The sequence below is a fragment of the Octopus bimaculoides genome, chromosome 28 (genome assembly GCF_046866305.1).
Source record: "Octopus bimaculoides isolate indiv1 chromosome 28, ASM4686630v1, whole genome shotgun sequence".
Lineage (NCBI taxonomy): Eukaryota > Metazoa > Mollusca > Cephalopoda > Octopoda > Octopodidae > Octopus > Octopus bimaculoides.
In genome coordinates this window covers 18,692,184-18,711,582 of record NC_142955.1, presented here as the reverse complement: position 1 = coordinate 18,711,582, position 19,399 = coordinate 18,692,184, and the positions used below count along the sequence as shown (strand labels likewise).

General features: G+C 39.5%; 1 protein-coding gene across 12 annotated transcripts in view; it reads left to right on the top strand.

Moving 5' to 3' along the window:
• Window positions 1-19,399, top strand: part of LOC106881809 (uncharacterized) — a 77,759-nt gene that overhangs the window by 40,790 nt on the left and 17,570 nt on the right. For 4 of the 12 annotated variants that reach the window (XM_089344751.1, XM_089344760.1, XM_089344753.1 and 1 more), the window contains 3 exons: window positions 317-412; window positions 6,609-6,689; window positions 15,444-15,494. In XM_089344751.1, the coding sequence (XP_089200877.1) occupies window positions 317-412; window positions 6,609-6,689; window positions 15,444-15,494 (228 nt within the window). The remainder of the gene's footprint in view (window positions 1-316; window positions 413-6,608; window positions 6,690-15,443; window positions 15,495-19,399) is intronic. The other 8 variants (XM_089344754.1, XM_089344761.1, XM_089344755.1 and 5 more) reach the window with 3 other exon arrangements.

The window sequence follows — 19,399 nt, the reverse complement described above, 5'->3', positions numbered from 1 at the left end:
GAAATCTAGCTGTTTGAGGGAATTTAACTAGAATTTTGGATGTAATTTGAGGGAGATTTGGTTGCTATTTCTGGCAGGTTGGAGTGACACTATTGGTGCTCCGTCTCTGTCCTGATTATTCAAGTACAGAAGAGACTTCGCAATGATGTTTCTCTCTCTCCTCTCCATGTTGTCCGTTCAAGGTAAAGTCGGTGTGAAAGCCGTATGTAAATGCTGTGTTGTGCCGTACGTACGTGTGGGTGGCGGTGTTCATGCCTTGTTCATTGATGTTTCCTTTTTGTTCCTCCTCCTTCTCCTCTGCTGCGGTGCTCCTCAGCTAATCACATGGTATACTGCATCAAGAAGACTTGTTACACACAGAAGCCAGACGTGGACTGGGTCGAAGTAGACGACGTGGATGAAGAATCAAATTGTAAGTCTCTCTCTTTTTTCTTTTCTCTCTCTCTCTCTCTCTCTTCATACACACACACACACACACACACACACACACACACACACACCAACACAAGCAGTTTCTCTCTCCCCGTCTTCTCTCTGTCATTTATACCTTCTTCTCTTCCTCTCTCTCTATACACACAGTAAATGTTCATCCATTGGTGTGATGAAAACCATCGAGTCATTCTTATTTCTTATTTCTTTATTGCCCACAAGGGGCTAAACATAGAGGCGACAAACAAGGACAAACAAATGGATTAAGTCGATTACAATGATCCCCAGTGCGTAACTGGTACTTAATTTATTGACCCCAAAAGGATGAAAGGTAAAGTTGACCTCTGCAGAATTTGAACTCAGAATGTAAAGACAGACAAAATACCGCTAAGCATTTTGCCCAGCTTGCCACCTTAAAAGGAGAGTCGTTCTTGGGAATAACTGGTAGGGGATCCAAAGTAGTGTTGTAAGGGTCCATGAAAACTTTGGATTAGAATGTATGTATCGCAAGAAACAGCTGGGTTTCTTTCTCTAACATTTTACAGAGTTCAACCTACAGAAGGGAATGTGTGAATAACGAAATAGCATGAAACTAATTTTAAAATATTGAATGGTTATAGGGGTCCACCAAATTAAAATAGTAACGAAAGGGGTCGTTATCATCATTGTCGTCATTTAACGTCTGTTGTCCATGCTGGCATGGGTTGGACAGTTTGACCTGAGCTGGTAAGCTGAAGGGCTGTACCAGACTCCAGTCTGATTTCGCAAGGTTTCTACAGCTGGATGCCCTTCCTAACACCAACCACTCCTGAGAGTGTAATGCATGCTATTACGTGCCACTGGCACAGGTGCCAGATGCGCGACACCAGTATCTACCATGGCTATGATTTCACTTGGCTTGATGGGTCTTCTCAAGCACAGCATTTGGCCAAAGGTCTCGGTCATTTGTCATTTCTTCCATGAGGCCCGGCGCTTGAAAGGTGCATTTTATGTGCCACCAGCACAGGTGCTAGCTATGCAACATCAGCATCGGCCACATTGCCTCCATGAATATAGAAAAAAAAATGGTTTATAACCAGGGTAAGATGACTGGCGATGGAGACGGACATAGTGAATGACCAAGATGTCTTACCAGCCTCCGTATTTTGCTCTCTGCATCGCAGAATGCATTGCTGCAGCTGCGCTCCCCTTCTTCGAACCTTGAAGGTTGCGTTTGCAGAGTCTGCTAGATCCAGTCAAATATATATATATATATATATATATATATATATATACATATATATACACAAGATGTTGTAAGGCCAAGAAAGAACCTCACTGGGTTCCATTGTCTGTTTTTGGCACAGCTGGAATCTGGTGCCGTTCCCAGCCTCACCAGCTCCTGCCAAACTGTCCAACCCATGCCAGGATGGAAAACAGATGTCAAATGATGGTGATCATGATGACGCACACACACCAACATATATATACAACATAAACACAAACACACACAGTTTTTCTCTCCTCATCCTTCCTCTCTTTCTGATTCACTTTGCCTTTGTTTATAACCTCTCTCTCTCTCTCAGTATAACTCCCTCTTCCTTTCCTTCTAGCTTCCTTTCTACCTCTCTCTGTCTTTCAGTATAATTACCTCCCCCTCTCTCTCTCTGACTCTCCTTCCATCTGTTAGACTCCTCCTACTTTACCTTCCTGTTCGACTCCTCTGTCTCAATCCCTCCTTTTTTTAATTTCTGTATAACTCACTCTCTCTCTCTCTCTCTCCTTTCTTTTACTCTTTCTTTATTTCAGCCTCAGTCCCCTCCCACTCTTTCTTTCACTTTTCTAGACCTTCTTCGCCTCTCTCTCTCTCTCTCTCTCTCTCTCTCTTTTCTCTTTCAGTCTCCCTCACCCCCTACCTACCTCTCTCTATATGCCATGTTATTATTTACAGGAAGCTTAGGATGGATCACCAGTGCTTCAGTAAATATCCCCCCCCCCAGTTGTGGCAATATTTCGGATAGAGAACATCCTTCCACAACTACTTTACCTCTCATGTGATGTGGTGGCTTCCAGTTGGTTAACTTTCACTCTGTCAGTAATAGGCACATTATTATATGTGTGGTTGTGTGTGTGTGTGTGCATGTTGTGTGCTGATCTGTATAAGAAATATAGTCTGTGAACACGTGTGAATGTGCATGTGTGTATATATGTGTATTTGTGTTTGTGTGAGTATATATGTGTGTGTGTTCATGTGTATAACTGTATATGTATGTATATATACATGTGTATGTATGTGTATAGAGGTATATGACAATATATGAATGTGAAGATGTGTATATATGGGTATTTGTGTGTGTGTGTGTGTGTGTATACACATATACACACACATAAAAATGTGAATTATTAAGTCCTTGTCTGGCTTTTACATTCGTGTCACTACACGTTCGTACCCATGTAGTTACATGTCTAAGAAATGTGTATATCTATGTGTATGTGTGTGCATGTATGTGTATAACACAATGATGTATCTTTGTATAAAAAAATACCTCTAAAAATTTTCTCATGGATGCCTTATGCATAAAGGACACATAGTCAAGTACTGGTTAAGACACTTTAATGTATCAAGCGCAAAAGAATTCTTAATCAGTGAGTTGCAGTCCATTACAGAGTTGTATCTTCTATCACCTCCCCGTGGTGACTGACAGCAGTGGAGATTGAACTCTGCATACATGGAACCAAAACATTATACCGCAAGGCATTTCGTCTGACGCTCTGCCTTTTCTTTCTGCTAATTCACTGCAGTAGACTGGTATGTGATTTGGCCAGGCTCTCTGTCATTTTATAGCGATGAGTGTTCCGGCTGATCCAATCAATGGAACATGCAGACATGCATACCCTTAACCCTTTTGTTATCAACCCCGGCCGCTGTTGACCGAAAAAATTTTTGGCTCAAACGACCAACTTAGTTGAGTGAACCCACTGATGTTTAAATGTGAATTTCAAAACAAATCTCGTTATTACATTCGTTAAAACATTTGTTGAACCTCTTCAGTGAAGCTGAGTCTGATGACATGTTAATTCATCTTAGTCTTTGTCAGGTAGCTAGTCAACAAGTTTATATTTTTACCAGTTAAAAGATTTTAAATAAATAACATTGGAAAAAATTTCCTAGTATTTCATATGGACTGTTAGATTATGCCCCTTCTCCCTCTACATTTTCTGCATTTAATTTTTAATTAATTTAAATTTCAGAATTATCTCCCTTGCCTTCATTGACAAGAAGTGTCGATTAATGTTAATGACTTCCCTTTTCAGTATTGGTGTAATATCAACTAATTAAATGTTCCAGCCCACACTTATCTGTGTCCAAATGAAATGCAAAATTTGTGGGTGTCGGGGGAGGGGGTCCTTGAATCTTCTTCAGCCAGCCAGCTCCCTCATGTTTTGTTCTTGGATCTCATACTTTGCTCTTTGAGAGAGTGCACACCAAGCACATGTGTTCAATTTAACCCATAAAAAAATAATGAAGTCTTCAAATTTCATTGTATTTAGATTAAATGTTATGGTAAGCTTTCACAATCTGGAAGAGAAGGACAGTATGCAGCTGTTAGCTATGGGTGTCCACTACCTACGGAACATTCCGTGTGCTCAGATGCTTCCCAGCGAGTTCATGTCCAAGCAAGTAGGAGTAGGCTTTGCGTTGTGAAAACGCAACCAGGGGTATATATGGGTAAAGGTAGAGTAGTTAAATAATTTAATACAACAGTTTATATATATATATATGACGGGCTTCTTTCAGTTTCCATCTGCCAAATCCACTCACAAGGCTTTGGTCGGCCCAAGGCTATAGTAGAAGACACTTGCCCAAGGTGCCATGCAGTGGGACTGAAGCCAGAACCATGTGGTTGGAAAGCAGGCTTCTTACCACACAGCCACTCCTGCACCGATGTGATTGTTTATATTTAGAATATTTCAGGGTAGGTGTGAGAGGTCAGATCTGGACAGTCTGAGCATAATACAGGTAGAATATTAGGGCCAAATACGGCCAGTTTAAATACTGTTTTTTTTTTCTTTCTTTATTCTTGGATTCTTTTTTTTTTTTTTTACATATTTATCAACCAATTCCAATTTAGAACTATTAGCAGGGGGTTTGGAAAATTCCTTGCCCCATGAATGTTTTTTTTACTTTTAGTTCTGTGCACAGATTTATTGATCTTTGTAACATTGAGTCATTGAATTTGATTGTTTGATTTCCTTCCATTGTTAAGGTTACTTAGGGCGTAACACTGAGATTTTTTTTCACTGTACCAAAGATCTTTGATGCCGTTCCTTAATTTTGTTCAAAGCATTAAGCACTCAAACACACCTTCATAATGAGCAGAATATCCAATTAAAGATAAATGTGTGTGTGAGCATATAGGTGTCTGTTGTCTGTGTGGTAAGAAGTTTGCTTTCCAACCACATAGTTCCTTGTGCGTAGCACCTTGGCAAGTGTCTCCTACTATAACCTTGAGCTGACCAAAACCTTATGAGTGGATTTGATAGATGGAAACTGAAAGAAGCCTGTTGTGTGTGTGTGTGTGTGTGTATATATATATATATATATATATATATATAAAGGCACATATATGTGTGTGTGTGTATATATAGAAAAAAATTAAGGTACTCGGAAATCTGGATGTTTGTACATTTACAGATTTTTATTAATGTCACATATTAAATAAAGCGCTTTTCACCTAATCATGTAGGATTTTCAAATTGTTTTGAGAAGACCTTGTGGAGGGTCTCTTTATATAGTTTTATTGAGTGTGTAGGGGTGGAGAGAGAGATACATAGGATAGTAAGAGAGGGTGAGGAAAAGAGAGAGAGAGTATGTATATATAAATGCATATATGTGTGTATACATAATATGTATTAATATAAATGCATGTGTGTGTATATATATATATATATGTGGGTGTGTGTGTGCATACATATGTGTTTGTGTCTCCTCTTGACATCACATTGTTGTAAACAATTGTCAGTGTTATACAAGCATGTCGTGCATTCCCAGTATTCTCCAAGACACACGTCCAGCCGGGAGTGGGGCGTGGAATACTACCTTGTTTGGAAACTGGCGGGGGTCACTGTCAGGAAGGGCATCCGGCCGTAGAAATATCTGCCTCAATAAATCTTGGGTCTGACTCTCGATGCGAGCATGGAAAATGCCAACCTCTAAAAATGATGCATCTTAGTTGTAACGTTAAAAAGAACCGCTTGATTCCAGGTTCCGTCGCACTACTTGGCACCTTCGGTAAGTGTCTCAAAGTCTTTACACAGCTTCGTGTTGATTATCGGCGTGGACAACGGAAGTTGGTAGGTAGAAATGATACAGATGTCTGTCAAGTGTGAATGCTAGTGCGCGCGCGTGCATGCACATGAATGCTTCTGTAAATGTGTGAACCAGTTTAAGACGATGTCCAGTTTTGTCCCATTGCTACAGATGCTAACTTTGGGGTATCTTCGTAGAAACCAGAAAAATATGTTCTTGGATTGATAGCATCAATGACAATGCTCTTAGTTGAACAATGAGAATATTGATGGATAAATATTCTTTGTATTAAGGCTACCATTGGTTTCATGTATTAAGGTTGCCATTTCTCCATTTGATTGGCTTGAAAACAATTAAGATATTTCCTTGGTTTTCAAGGCTGTCGTTAAACCAATGGTAGCCTTAATACACAAATAGAGTATGCATGTGTGTGTGTGTATATATATATATACACATACATACATATATATATATATATATATATATATATATATATATATACACACACACACATATACATACATATAAGCATCTGTGTATAGTGTTTATTTTTTCAGTCTTTACATTTTTGGAGTGGGGAGGGGATGAGAGAAAAAAAAAAACGATATCCCCCCCCCCCCATCAAACCCCCCCCCCACACACACACACACACACCCCACGATTTTAAAACACTGGCTCCCCTGTCCCCGCTCCCACTGCCATTGTCGCTACTGCTGCCGCCACAAAGTTTCTCTGTGCCCCCGCCCGTGCCCCTTCCTGCTCCTACTCCTCCCCCCCCAAACCGCTCCCCCCTCTGCCAAAATAATATAAAAATAATAAAAAACAAAAAACACCATTGTACCGCCTCCGTGCCGCCTCTATGATATGTTACTTGATTGCCTTCCATCAGATGATGATCCGTGTCGTCGGCCGGGCGCCTCCATTCTGGACGTTCTGGGATTGGTGAAGAAGCAAACATTATTACCTGGCAGTAAGTACCACGCTCTCTCACACACTGTTTGTTGCTGTTTAAAACTATTTTATTTTATTTTTTTTTTTTTTGAATTTTTTTTTTAATAATTACGTGTCCCACCCACCCCTGTCCCTTGCCTGCACCTCTTAACTACCCTGTCCTCTCCCCTCCCTCCCCCACCAATAAATGCTCTGCCTGATAAAAGCTCCACTGCCCCCCCCCCCCCTGTTCCCCTCTTTAACGATCTATTAGCCCAATCATATCCTCCTGGTCCCATCAACACCGCCATCACTGGCCTTCCCTCCACCCTATTTGAACTAGGGTGCAGTTTAGTTTCTATGCTCTCTCATTCTGCCCTACCCCACTCACCCAACCCCTCACTCGCTCGAGTATTCCCTACCACCACCACCACCACCTCTGACGTCCCCTCCCCCCCAAAATTCTACACTCCAAGCTATAAAATAATGTCTATGCCCCCCTCCACTTTCTTTGTCTGCCCCCCCCCATCATTAAATATTTCTGCTGAAGATGGGCTGTCTTTCTGTTTCTATTCACCACCACCACCAGCCCCTCTTTGCCCTCCCCCAGAAAACTCCACTCTGTCCGAACTACGATGCGACTAAGTTCCCTCTCCATTTCCGGTTCACCCCCCTCCACCTCCGTTTCTCCCCCCACGCCCCCACCCTTTCCATTAAATCGTTCCGTTGTCCGACAGGCGGGTGGGCGGGCTGGCTGGCTGGCTGACCGAATACGACAATCTTGGCGGAACGAAGGCGGCGGCGTCGTCCTTTTTTTCTCCATCTGTCTACCTGTCTGTCTGTCTGTCTGTCTCTGTTGCGTCCCCTGTTTTGTCCTCAGTGTTTGTTTTTTTTGTCTCATGTGTAATTTTGTGTATTTCTTTTTCTCTTTTTATTTGTTATGGGTTCCCCTGCCACCCACCCTCCACTCCTCCCACTTCAAGACCCATAACCCTTTTAAGTTTGACCCTCCAAACTAACTTTACTTAGCCCCCACCCCACCCCAGTGAGCAACAACGACAGCGAAAGTGATGGCAGCGTTGTCGTCTGTCTGTGTGTCCAGTTTGTTTCAGCATTCACTTGTTGGTTTTACTCTTTGGCCCCTTCCCTTCCAGTGCAACTGCCGTGTCCCTGTTACACAAATCTGCAATCTGCATTTATTTTCACCTCTCCTTTTTGCCCTCACCTCCACCCCACCCTTGGCCCCTATTTTTCCATCACTGATCACAGTCGTGTGTAGCCATGCATGTAGTGAGGCAGGTTTCTTTTTTTTTTCTTCTACAACTGGATGCCCTTCCTGTCACGAACCCTTGTTTCTTCCGAGCAAAGTAATATTTCCCCCATAGCTGGACATGTTTTCACAGAATATCAGGAATGAATGACGTTCATTTATGGCACAGTTTGCAATGTCACAAGGAGGCGTATACACTCACACACCTCTATGCATGACAAGGTTTCAGAACAGTTTCTGTCTGCCAAATTTCACTGTGAGTGAATTTGGTGGACAGAAACTGTAAGAAGTCCATCATATATGTATATAAGAGAGAGAGAGAGGTATAGGTGTTGTGGTAAGAAGTTTACTTCCCAACCCCATGGTTCCAGGTTCAGTTCCACTGCTTGGTACCTTGGTCACATGTATTCTACTATAGCACTTAGCCAACCAAAGCTTTGTAGATGGGTTTGGTTATCAGAAACAGAAAGATGCCCATCATATATATATATATATATATGTGTGTGTTTGTGTGTTTGTCCCCCACCAGTGCTTGACAACTGGTGTTGGTTTATTTACATCCCCATATTATAGCACTTTGACAAAAGAGATGAAGAGAATAAATACCAGACTTTAAAAAAAAGCAAGTACAGGGATTCATTCATCTTTCTAACTAAAAATTCTTGAAGGCAGTGCTCCAGCATGGCCACTGTAGCTATGGTTGTTGGTACTATAACACTTCTCTGGAGGCCAGTATAAAATTGTAATGGTTACTAGCAGAAGTGACGCAATCTCTGCAGATTTGATAATGAGGTTTCCCTTATATGATGGATATCTTTATTATTAATGAAACGTGTGTAAGATGATATACCTAAACAATTTATAAACAAACTCCTGATTACATACATGCACACTCGCACATACAATCCATTCATGAGGTCTTCCTTATGTGAGGGATATCTTTATTATCTCCGCCTCAGCGAAGGCAGAGATATTGTTCTCAGTCATGTTTGTTTGTTAGTTTGTCCATAGACAAGATATCTCAAGAACCGCTGGATGGATTTGGATCAAACTTTCAGGGATGTTTGGCCTCATGATTGGCATGAACTAATTAGATTTTGGGATCGATCCGGTACTGGACAAAAATTCTGGATTAGATGAAGTCTTTCAAATCTTTCTCTGATTATCTCCCTTATATATTATACATACATATTAACACTTTATAGTATACTTACATAGATACATAATTCTATACATTGATCTAAAACAACAAGTCTCATGCTATTCATTTAAAACGAACAAGGATGCTGGATTATTTTTCTGTTTTTCTATACTTAATTTTTGAGAGCGGTCGGGTTCATTTTTAGTATTCTCATTTGTGAGAGGAGTTGAGTTTATTTCAGATATCCTCATTTTAAAAACCATTGCCGGCTAATCGTTGAGAGAACGTTGGTGTTGCCATAGCAGAGGTTTGCGCTCTCTGAGTGCCCTTGTTATTAATGAAACATGTGTAAGATGATACACCTAAACAGTTTATAAAAAACTCTCCTGAAAACACACACACACTGTTATCGCAACTGTCTGGCAAATGGTCTCATGGAAATTCGAGTTACCATTTGTGAAAATGATTTTTGGTTTTAATAAACAGTATATTGCTCTTCCTTTGGTATTCAAGTACTATTTTTTCCGCCTTGTTTGTTTCTGTGCTTACTTGTGTGTGTGTGTGTGTGTATACAAGAAGAGTGGTGGCAGTGACTTCGAAGTTTTGGCTTGCTAGCTTTCATCAGACTCTTTGACAATCTGACAACGTGTAGCAGTCTGAAACTTTGGAATTCTGTCTCAATTCTTCTTGTAAAAGTGTAATATATTTGTATTTTACAAAATATATTCAGTAATTCTTCAGTTTAATGGGAAAGTATTTCTCTTACAACTCAACATAAAAACAAACACACTCACACACACACACACACACACATATAGAAAGCTTCATAATTTTTTTTTTATTTTTCTCCTCGTGGTGTATCATAGGGAAAAATATAAAAAGAAAATGCACAGAAATTTTGTTGGACAAAATATATTTTTTATGAAATAAAATATTTACATAGTCAACTGGTTTCGCTTGTGCTAATCATAACTAACAAGTTAGTGATGATGTTACTATTTCATGCTTTCATAAGAAGTTTTCATTCTATGTTAGTAGGAGGAATACTGCTTTGTGTGTTTGTGTGTGTATATACATATACATCATCGCTGTATTAATCTTCCTTTCGTTTGCGTTGATTTCTCCCATCGATAAAATTCCTTTATGCTGTGACACATTTAACAAAGAAGATGCTCGGGCATCAGTTTATGATGCACGTATCCATGCAATGATTTTGGAATGCCAATTGACGATGTCTGCTGTTTGAAGGGGTTAACTGGGTATCCTGTCATTACATTACAACTTTTAGTTTCACCATAATATGATTCTCTGAGCTAGTATTCTTTATTTTACTGCTATTCATTACTTCTTAAAAACATTCCTGAATATTATTTCATTGGGAATTGTTTACTATGAATTGTGGGGCATGCATATTAATTAGCTGTTATGTTAACGGTTTTTCTCTGTATTTGTCTGGATGTGTACGTTCGTATGTCTATCTTGTTATTGCAATGTTATTTCTGCTGTTTGGTCTGTGTGTATCTGATGAGGCTGTAAAATTACTACCATTTTTATAAAGAAAAGTAATTCGTTATGATTTATTTTTCTGTCAGTAAAAATTACTAATAATTAGTCAATAGATTTTAAGTTAGAAAAAATAGGAGTGGCTGTGTGGTAAGTAGCTTGCTTCCCAACCACATGGTTCCGGGTTCAGTCCCACTACATGGCACCTTGAGCATGTGTCTTCTGCCATAGCCTCAGCCCAACCAAAGCTTTGAGTGGATTTGGTAGAGGGAAACTGAAAGAAGCCTGTCCTGTGTGTGTATATATGTGTGTCTGTGTGTGTATATATATATATGTATGTATGTTTGTGTGTATGTCCCCCCCCCCCCCTACCATCGCTTGACAACTGATGCTGGTGTACCTGTTGGTGCGTATGTATATGTGTTAGCAGACATGCTTGAGAGATTTGATATGAATGCCCTCATGTGTGTTAGCCGTGGAAGTGTGGTGTAACAATCGAAAAGATTCAGAAATATTCCAGATAAGAATTCCAGAACCTTCTAAGTCAGTTAAATGTCAGATCTACATTCACCCAATTTCATGTAATTCACAACTATTTCATCACTTGGCATAATATATTACCAAGGTCTCTAGAATTAATAAATTTCATACTCCTGTTACAGACAATGATGTATAGTGATGAACTTCAGTTTTCAAATCTAATTTGTTCCTGAAGGCCGTTTGTCATCCAAAATGTTCCCAAACCAAAACTATTTTTTCCCTAAGAAATTCAAGAAAAGCCTAGTGAATTCAAGCAGGGATGTGTACTGCGTGAAAGCTAGATAGCAACTGATACTCTTTTGCTGGTAGTCCCAGCTTGTTGCCAACCGTTGATGCTGGCTTGTGTGTTGGTTACTCGAGACACCATTGCAAAACCTGAGACATTTTATTTTTGAAAACTTGTTCAATTCGTTTGTGATGGGAGGCATTTGTAAACCAAGGTTTCACTGTATAATATCACAGTTATCAACCAGACCAATAGGTGTGGTTATACATCACTGATCACAATGCGCTTACAATTCTGTCTTCACTGTGACCATCCTTTTCTATCTCGATCCAAATTGCTTAACTAAATCATCTTTCCATCATCAGAGAGGCCTTCCAAGTGGCCTGTTCTGATCTCTTGGATATCACTCAGCAACTGCACAAGTCCACCTCTTGTCTGTGAACCTTGTGACATGTCTGGCCCAGCAGAACTTGTGCTTTTGGTACTCTGCAATCAAATCATTCACTCTGCTCCATTCTTGAATTATTTCATTTTAAACACATCTCTTAATGATATTCCTTGGTGGATTTTTCCATGTACTTTTGTGTCGTAGCCAATGAATGTTCTATCCTCTTCATACTTGCCTATGTCTTGCTTGTTTATAAGAGCGCTGATAGGATGGTGCTATTGAAGAGTCTGGCATCGTGTATCTTTGGAGCGCATCCTTTATTGAGTTAATATAAATATACAGTAATCCCTCGACTATTGCCGGTTTTCCGTTCCAAAACCTCCCACAGAAATAATCAGAATCTAAAAAAGTATAAACACCTATCGGCCGCAGAAACCTGTAATATACTGAGGAGTCTGTGATATAAATTTACATATATTAGCCAGAAAAGTTTGTAATGTACCGAGTAGCTTTCACCAGTAAATTAATCCTCTTTTTTCAACGACAGCATACATGGGCAAAACACAATGCCAATTTCTTTGATGAAAGTATCAGAGCTAGAGAATTCTGTGAAAATGTCAGACCTAGATTCTACATCATCCGTATAATTCGTCTTCCCCCCGTCCTGCATCCAATCAAGAACTACCCTCTTTCCCACATTCCCAATTATCTTGCCGTCTCCTGATTGTTAATTGTCTTGTTCTGTCTCCTGATTATTAGTTGTTAAATGTCCTGTCTCCCTTTTGTTAATTATACTGTCTCGTTTCCCCATTGTTAATTGTTTTGCATTCCATCCCACTCAGTTTCTCTTTTGTCCTATCCACCAACCATTAATTGTTGTCTCCTGAATCATTGTCCTTTCCTGTCCTGTTTTTTCAATCATTAATTATTTTGTCCTATTTTGCACTAATTGTCCTGCCCTGTCTTCTAATCATTAATTCTGTCCTGTCTCTTAATTATTAATTGTCCTATCTTATCCCCGCCAACCCCAGTCATTAGTTGCCTTGTCCTATTTCCCACTCATTAACTGTTCCTTTTTTCCTATTAATTGTTTTGTCCTATTTCACATTCATGCCCTGTCTTCTAATCATTAATTGTTCTGTTCTGTTGCGAAGTTGTGTAGCGTGGTAGTTAGGGATATTTGGCTCACAATCATAAGGTTGAGAGTTCGATTCCTGGCGCCACATTGTGTTCTTGAGCAAGACACTTTATCGCTCATTACTCCAGTTCACTCATCTGCCAAAAATGAGTTGTACCTGTAATTGACAAGGGGCCAGCCTCGTCACTTTCTGTGTCACACCGAATCTCCCTCAGAACTACATTAAGGGTATGTGCGTCTGTGGAGTACTCAGCCACTTGCACATTAATTTCACGAGCAGGCTGTTCCATTGATTGGATCATCGTCGTGACTGATGGAATAGTGCCAGTTCTGTCCTATTTCCCAATCATTATCCTTTTCCTTAATTATTAATTGTCCTATCCTATCCATGACCCAGTCATTAGCAGCCCTGGCCTGTCCCCCCCCTCATAAACTGCCCTCATCTCACCCATGTCCCCTATTTCCCTTCTTTCCTTGACCAATACTCACCCCATGTATTGTATTCCAACTAGCCAGCAACGAAGCTTCTATGCACGAGCTTGACCTACTAGAAAGCATAACTGAATCTCCCTCAAACTACAACACAATGTATTAAACAGGGAAGGAAACCTTGCGATGATGTATAGCCCTGGACATTACGAAACTGATGGGGTGGTCACTGCTGGAATGGCCTTCATCATAGAAATAAACATCAGCCAACATTATATATCCTGATCGTCTTCCACTGCCTTTATTTCGTTTTGTCTCTTTTCCCAGCCACCCTTTGTGTGTGCGTGTGTGTGTGTGTGTGTGTCTGCCCAACCTAACCCTGTTTTCTCCACCATACCCTGATGCTATGTATACCACCCACCTCCCGACCCCACATCCCAGGTACCACGTCTCTACTCATTCATTTATTCAATTATCTTTGCTATGCTATATACACACACACACACACACACACACACACACACACACACACACACACACACACACACATTCATGCACACACACATACACATTTAATAAGTACATATATTTGTATACACACACACACACTAACATTTAATTAGTACATGTATAAATGTCTATATATTTGTGTGCGTGTGTGTGTATACACACACACAAATATATATGTAATCATTTTCATTATTCACTCTGTTCCATGCTGGTATGGGTAGGGCAGTTGAACAGGGTCCAGCAGTTGTACTCTGCTCCGGTGTCTGCTTCCCGGGGCTGGTTACCCTTCCTAATACCAACCACTTCACGTGTGTGCTGGGTGCTTCCTTCTTTCATTACACCAGCACTAGTAGCCTAGAAGGCCAAGATCCTCTTTGGCTGAGTTGCGGCAGTAGAGGACAACGGTTGGGAGATAGGACAGAACTGGATAATTATGGACCTACTACCACTGCTGGTAGCAAAGGTTTTTTTCCCTCAGAGTGAAGGGGCAGTTTGCGTGATGCTTACGTTAGCCCTGTGATGCTGCATGGTATTGAGACATGGGCCCTGAATGCAGGGAACTTGAGATGACTGGAAAGAAACGAAGTGAGCGTGGTTCATTGGATGTGCAATGTAAGTGTGCACAAAAGACATTATAAATATTTTGAGAGAAAAAACTAGACTATAAAAGGAATCCGATGTAGTAGGCAAAGAAGGAAACTGCACCCAGTCCACTCTGTAAAGTGGTTGGCGTTAGGAAGGGCATCCAGCTGTAGAAACCATGCCAAAGCAGACATTGGAGCATGGTGCTGTCCTCTGGATTGTTAGATTCTGACGCATGCCAACATGGAAGACAGATATTAAATGGTGACGATTATGATGATGGATATTTAGACATGCATACACACACTTACGTATGTATATACACACACACACACACATGTATGTATATGAATATGTGCAGACATATACCAGCAAATCTGTGTGTGTGTATGTATATATATATGTATATATATATATATATATATATATATATATATATATATAAATATACACACACACACACACATCAAATATATATACATATATGTATATTGCGAGATACAAATATGATGACATCTGCTTTTTATGGATACCTTATCCAATTCCTGCTCTTTTATCAGCGTTTATGCGTTTGAAAATAAAATTATCATCTTGTTTGTATCTCACAATACACACTTCAACGCTTATAAAAACAATACAGGAAGTTGAAAATTTTTTCATATTATAGTCACCATTACACATGTTCCATTTGCTAATAAGCATTGCAGAGTTTTACATGCTACATGAGGAACCAGCTGCGGTCTTACTCTTCCTTCCTACATAGCATATATGCATACATACATATATATATATATATATATATATATATATACATACACATTTATAGACATACATGCACACATCTGCACACATAGTTTGTACCTGTCTCCATTAAAATAATGACAACTATTCTGTGTTTCCGTTGTTTAAAAAAAAACCTTGTTCTTCTTTCTGTTGTTGTTGTTGTTGTTGTTGTTGTCCTTGTTGTTAACGTTGATGATGATGATGATGATGTTTGCATGTGGCCTGTCCTCTTGAATTTCCGTCTACCTACCTCGTTGGCCTAACATTAGCCGTTCATTGATCAGTTTACAGGAGATGTGGCCCACCAACATACCCTCAGAGCACGATGATATTGGGTGAGGTTTTCTTAAAATGCTCTTCACTGCCTCTCTTTCCGCCGTATATTCCAATTAGTGTCTTTTCATTCAGTCATTCCATTAACGAATACTTATTATTGTTGTCATTATTTGTTCTCTCTCTCTCTCTCTATCTATCTATTTATATTATATATATATCTATCTATCTCTCTCTGTATATTTCTCTGTTTTTTTACTATTGCCCCTCTCCCACCACCACACACACACAGGTCTTTTAAACATGTGCCCTCGTCCCTGTGAAACTTGGGGTCATTTAAGCATACATGTTCTCTCCCCAACCCCCACCCACCCTCATTATCCCCCCCCCTTATGCCTGAGGTTAATCTCATTCCTGTCACGGGGTAGATGGGTTGTGTTGCCTTTCGTGAAGAATTTTTTCGAGTTTCCTAAACATTAATTAGCAAACATTACTTCTCACACTTCACTTTCTACATGAAACAAGCCTAATGGGTTGGTTTGAAATAGCAGCCAAATCTCCCTCGAATCACCTTCTCTTTTTTTATGTCATAGCTAGACTTGACAGAAAAATCAACCCAGTCTCACTTGAATCGCACCTCAATCTCTTATGCATGCACTTGCTAGCTAGGCTTGGTAGAAATAACAGCCAAATCTCCCTCAGACCATAACATACTACTATGTGTATGTATATCATATGGATGAGCCATTGAAGGAGGCCTCTACATAGTTAGACATGTTAGAAATATCAGCTAAATGTCCCTCAAAAAATACTCTGTCTTATCTATAATATATATGTACAAGTTGATGAAAGAGACCTCTACATGGTAGACTTAGTAGAAATACCAGTCAAATTGCCCTCAAATCACACTGAGCTGTCTTTTGTATGTATGAACCAATGCGGGAGACCTCTATCTGGTAGAAATAGTGGTGAAAAGTCCCTCATACCACATCCTACTGTTTTATGCATGGATGTATGAGTCAGTGAAGGGGACCTCTACATTGTAGCTAGAGCTGGTAGGAAAAGCAGCTAAATTTCTCTCACATCACATTCTATTGTCTTGTGTATGCATGAAGCAATATCGGAGACTTATAGGGTAGCTAGACTTGCTACAAATAGCAGTCAAATTTCCCTTAGATCGCACCTTAGGGTAAAAGGGTAAAGACCCCCTTTGGTCATGACTGACCATGGGATTGCACCAAGAAGGTTCCCCTTTGTGGCACAAGTCTGAGCAAGGTTGTTTATGGAAGACCAGCAGTTGCCCATGCATGTCAGCGTCCCCTCTTCATGCCACCGATGTTATCCAAGGGAAAGGCAAAGGGGCCAATACAGCTTGGCACCAGTGATGTTGCAACGCATTTCTACAGCTGAAGTGAACTGGAGCAACATGAAATAAAGTGTCTTGCTCAAGAACACAATATACAGCTGGGAATCGAACTCATTACCTCACGATTGTGAGTCTGATGCTCTAACCACTGAGCCATGTGCCTTCATACATACACGCACGCACGCACGCACACACATACACACATATTCATGCACAAACACGTATATAAACCAACGAGCACAAAAAGAAGACAACATGAGAACAAGTTTTAGGAAAGATAGTTTTAGTGTAGCACTGAAAAAGAGAAGTAATGGGTTGTAACTTTTCGGATGCCAGTCCTTCATCAGAATTATTAAAAGAATGAGTCAAGTTGATTGGTAGATATATATATATATACTCACCCAAAATTTCAAGGAGTTCCTGCCTTAAAAACAGGAACTAAACCACAGTTATTTTGTGTTCTTTGCTACATTGGTTTCTATTAACCCATTTATTCTATCAGAAGAATTTTTATTCATTAAGATAGAAGAAATACACATAATTATATATATATATATATATATATATATATATATATATATATATATATATATATATATATATATATATATATACATATATATACACACACGTACACAAACCTTGAATTACATTGCCATTGATATCGGTGCTTAGCGAATCGCATCAACTAACTAATTAGCATTCAAAATCACAATTATCTTAATTACTAACCTCTCGCAGGTTTTTTTTTTTTCTTTAGAGGAGATTTCTTACAATATAGAAGGGGCCCTTCCCTCACCTCCACATTTTTATTCTGTTATTTATTATTATTATTATTATTATTATTTTGCCTTTCTTTTTCAAAAAATTTTTCCTGCCCTCTCTGAATATATTTACATAAATTATTCTTCAAACATTCAACAAGCTTTTCTCGTTGTTCTAATTAATTTAATTTATTGCATTAATTATTATTTTCTTTCTTTGTTATGGTTTGGTTAGTGTTTCTTTTTCTTTTTTTTTCCCCTTTTTTTTTAATTATTTGCTTAGAGTTATTATTTTTGTTCTGTTTCTTTCCATTCTTGGTTTATATTTTTTATGTATATTTTCGTTGTTGGTGTTGTATTTTTTTTACATTTTCTTGTTGTTGTTTGTTTTTGTTTTCTTACTGTTTTTTTTTCTAAATTTTCCTTTTAATTTTTTTCATTTTATTTTCCATTTTGTTTCGTTTTATTTTCTTGGTTAAAATCTTAAAAAAAAAAGTTTATATATATATATCCTTTGTTAGATCTTAAATGGCTGATTAACCCCATCCTAGCCCTGCTACATTGCCCCCCACCTTGTAATAACCATTGCCTTCACCATCACCACCACCACTACACTTTTGTTCAGCCCCCACCACCCCTCAGAGACAATCGACCCCTCCCTTCGGTTTAAACACCCACATAGGGGTTAGCGTGACTTCTCTCTGCTGTCCTCCTTATCCCCTCTCTTCACCCACTCTTTTCCTCTCCTGCTGCTCTCTGTGGACAGAAAAATGGGTGACTGTGACTAATATCTGATGAGCTGTCAATAAGTATTGAGACTAGTCGTGTTGATCCATTTATTTGGCTGTAGGGAGAAAAATGTGGCTTGTTGGGGTGGGAGGTGGATCTCAGCTGGGCCTATCTTGAAATAGTGGGGCTAAAAATATTGCTAAATGCATTCATCAGTTTAACTTATATTTATATATATATATATATATATATATAATGTGTGTATATATCTTGTTTCAGTCATTAGACTTTGGCCATGCTGGGGCACCACCTTGAAGAACTTCTAGTCAAGTAAATTGACCTTAGTACTTGTCTTCTGTAAGCCTGGTATTTATTCTCTCGGACTCTTGCTGACCCACTAAGTTATGAGGATGTAAACACACCAACACTGGTTCTCAGGCAGCAGTTGGGGACAATCACTGACACAGACACCTACTCACAGGGCTTCGGTCGACCTGGGGCTATAGTGGGTGCCACACAATGGGATTGAACCCGGAACCATGTGGTTGGAAAGCAAGCTTCTTATCACACAGCCACACCATATTAGTGTTTATCTTTATGTTATAATACAAACAGTTTTACAGTGGTGGGCATTAGGAAAGGCATCCAGCCGTAGAAGCCATGCCAAATCAGACCGGAACCTAGTGCAGCCCCCTCAGCTTACCAGCCCTGATTAAACTGTCCAACCCATGCCAGCATGGACCATGGGCGTTAAATGATGATGATGTTGATGATGGTGGTGAGTTGCTCAGTACATTTGGTAGAGTATAAATTATTCATTAGCAAGAGTAGTATTGACTGTAACTTCGAAGTTTCTATATACATGGCAGTCTCTGGTTAATGCTTTAGAATCCAGGTTACTCCGTCAAATGCAATGCTTCTTTATTCACAGTGTTTTGAATTCACCCTGCATTATTTCATAGCTCTGAGATTACAATGAAGGGAGTGTTTATATTTTAGAATGACATTGTACGGTAAGTGTGAGAGGCTGGATCTGGTTGGTTTCAATATAAAACAGATAGAATATTTGAGTTCAATATGGCCAGTTTAAATGTTAAATGGTTAAAAT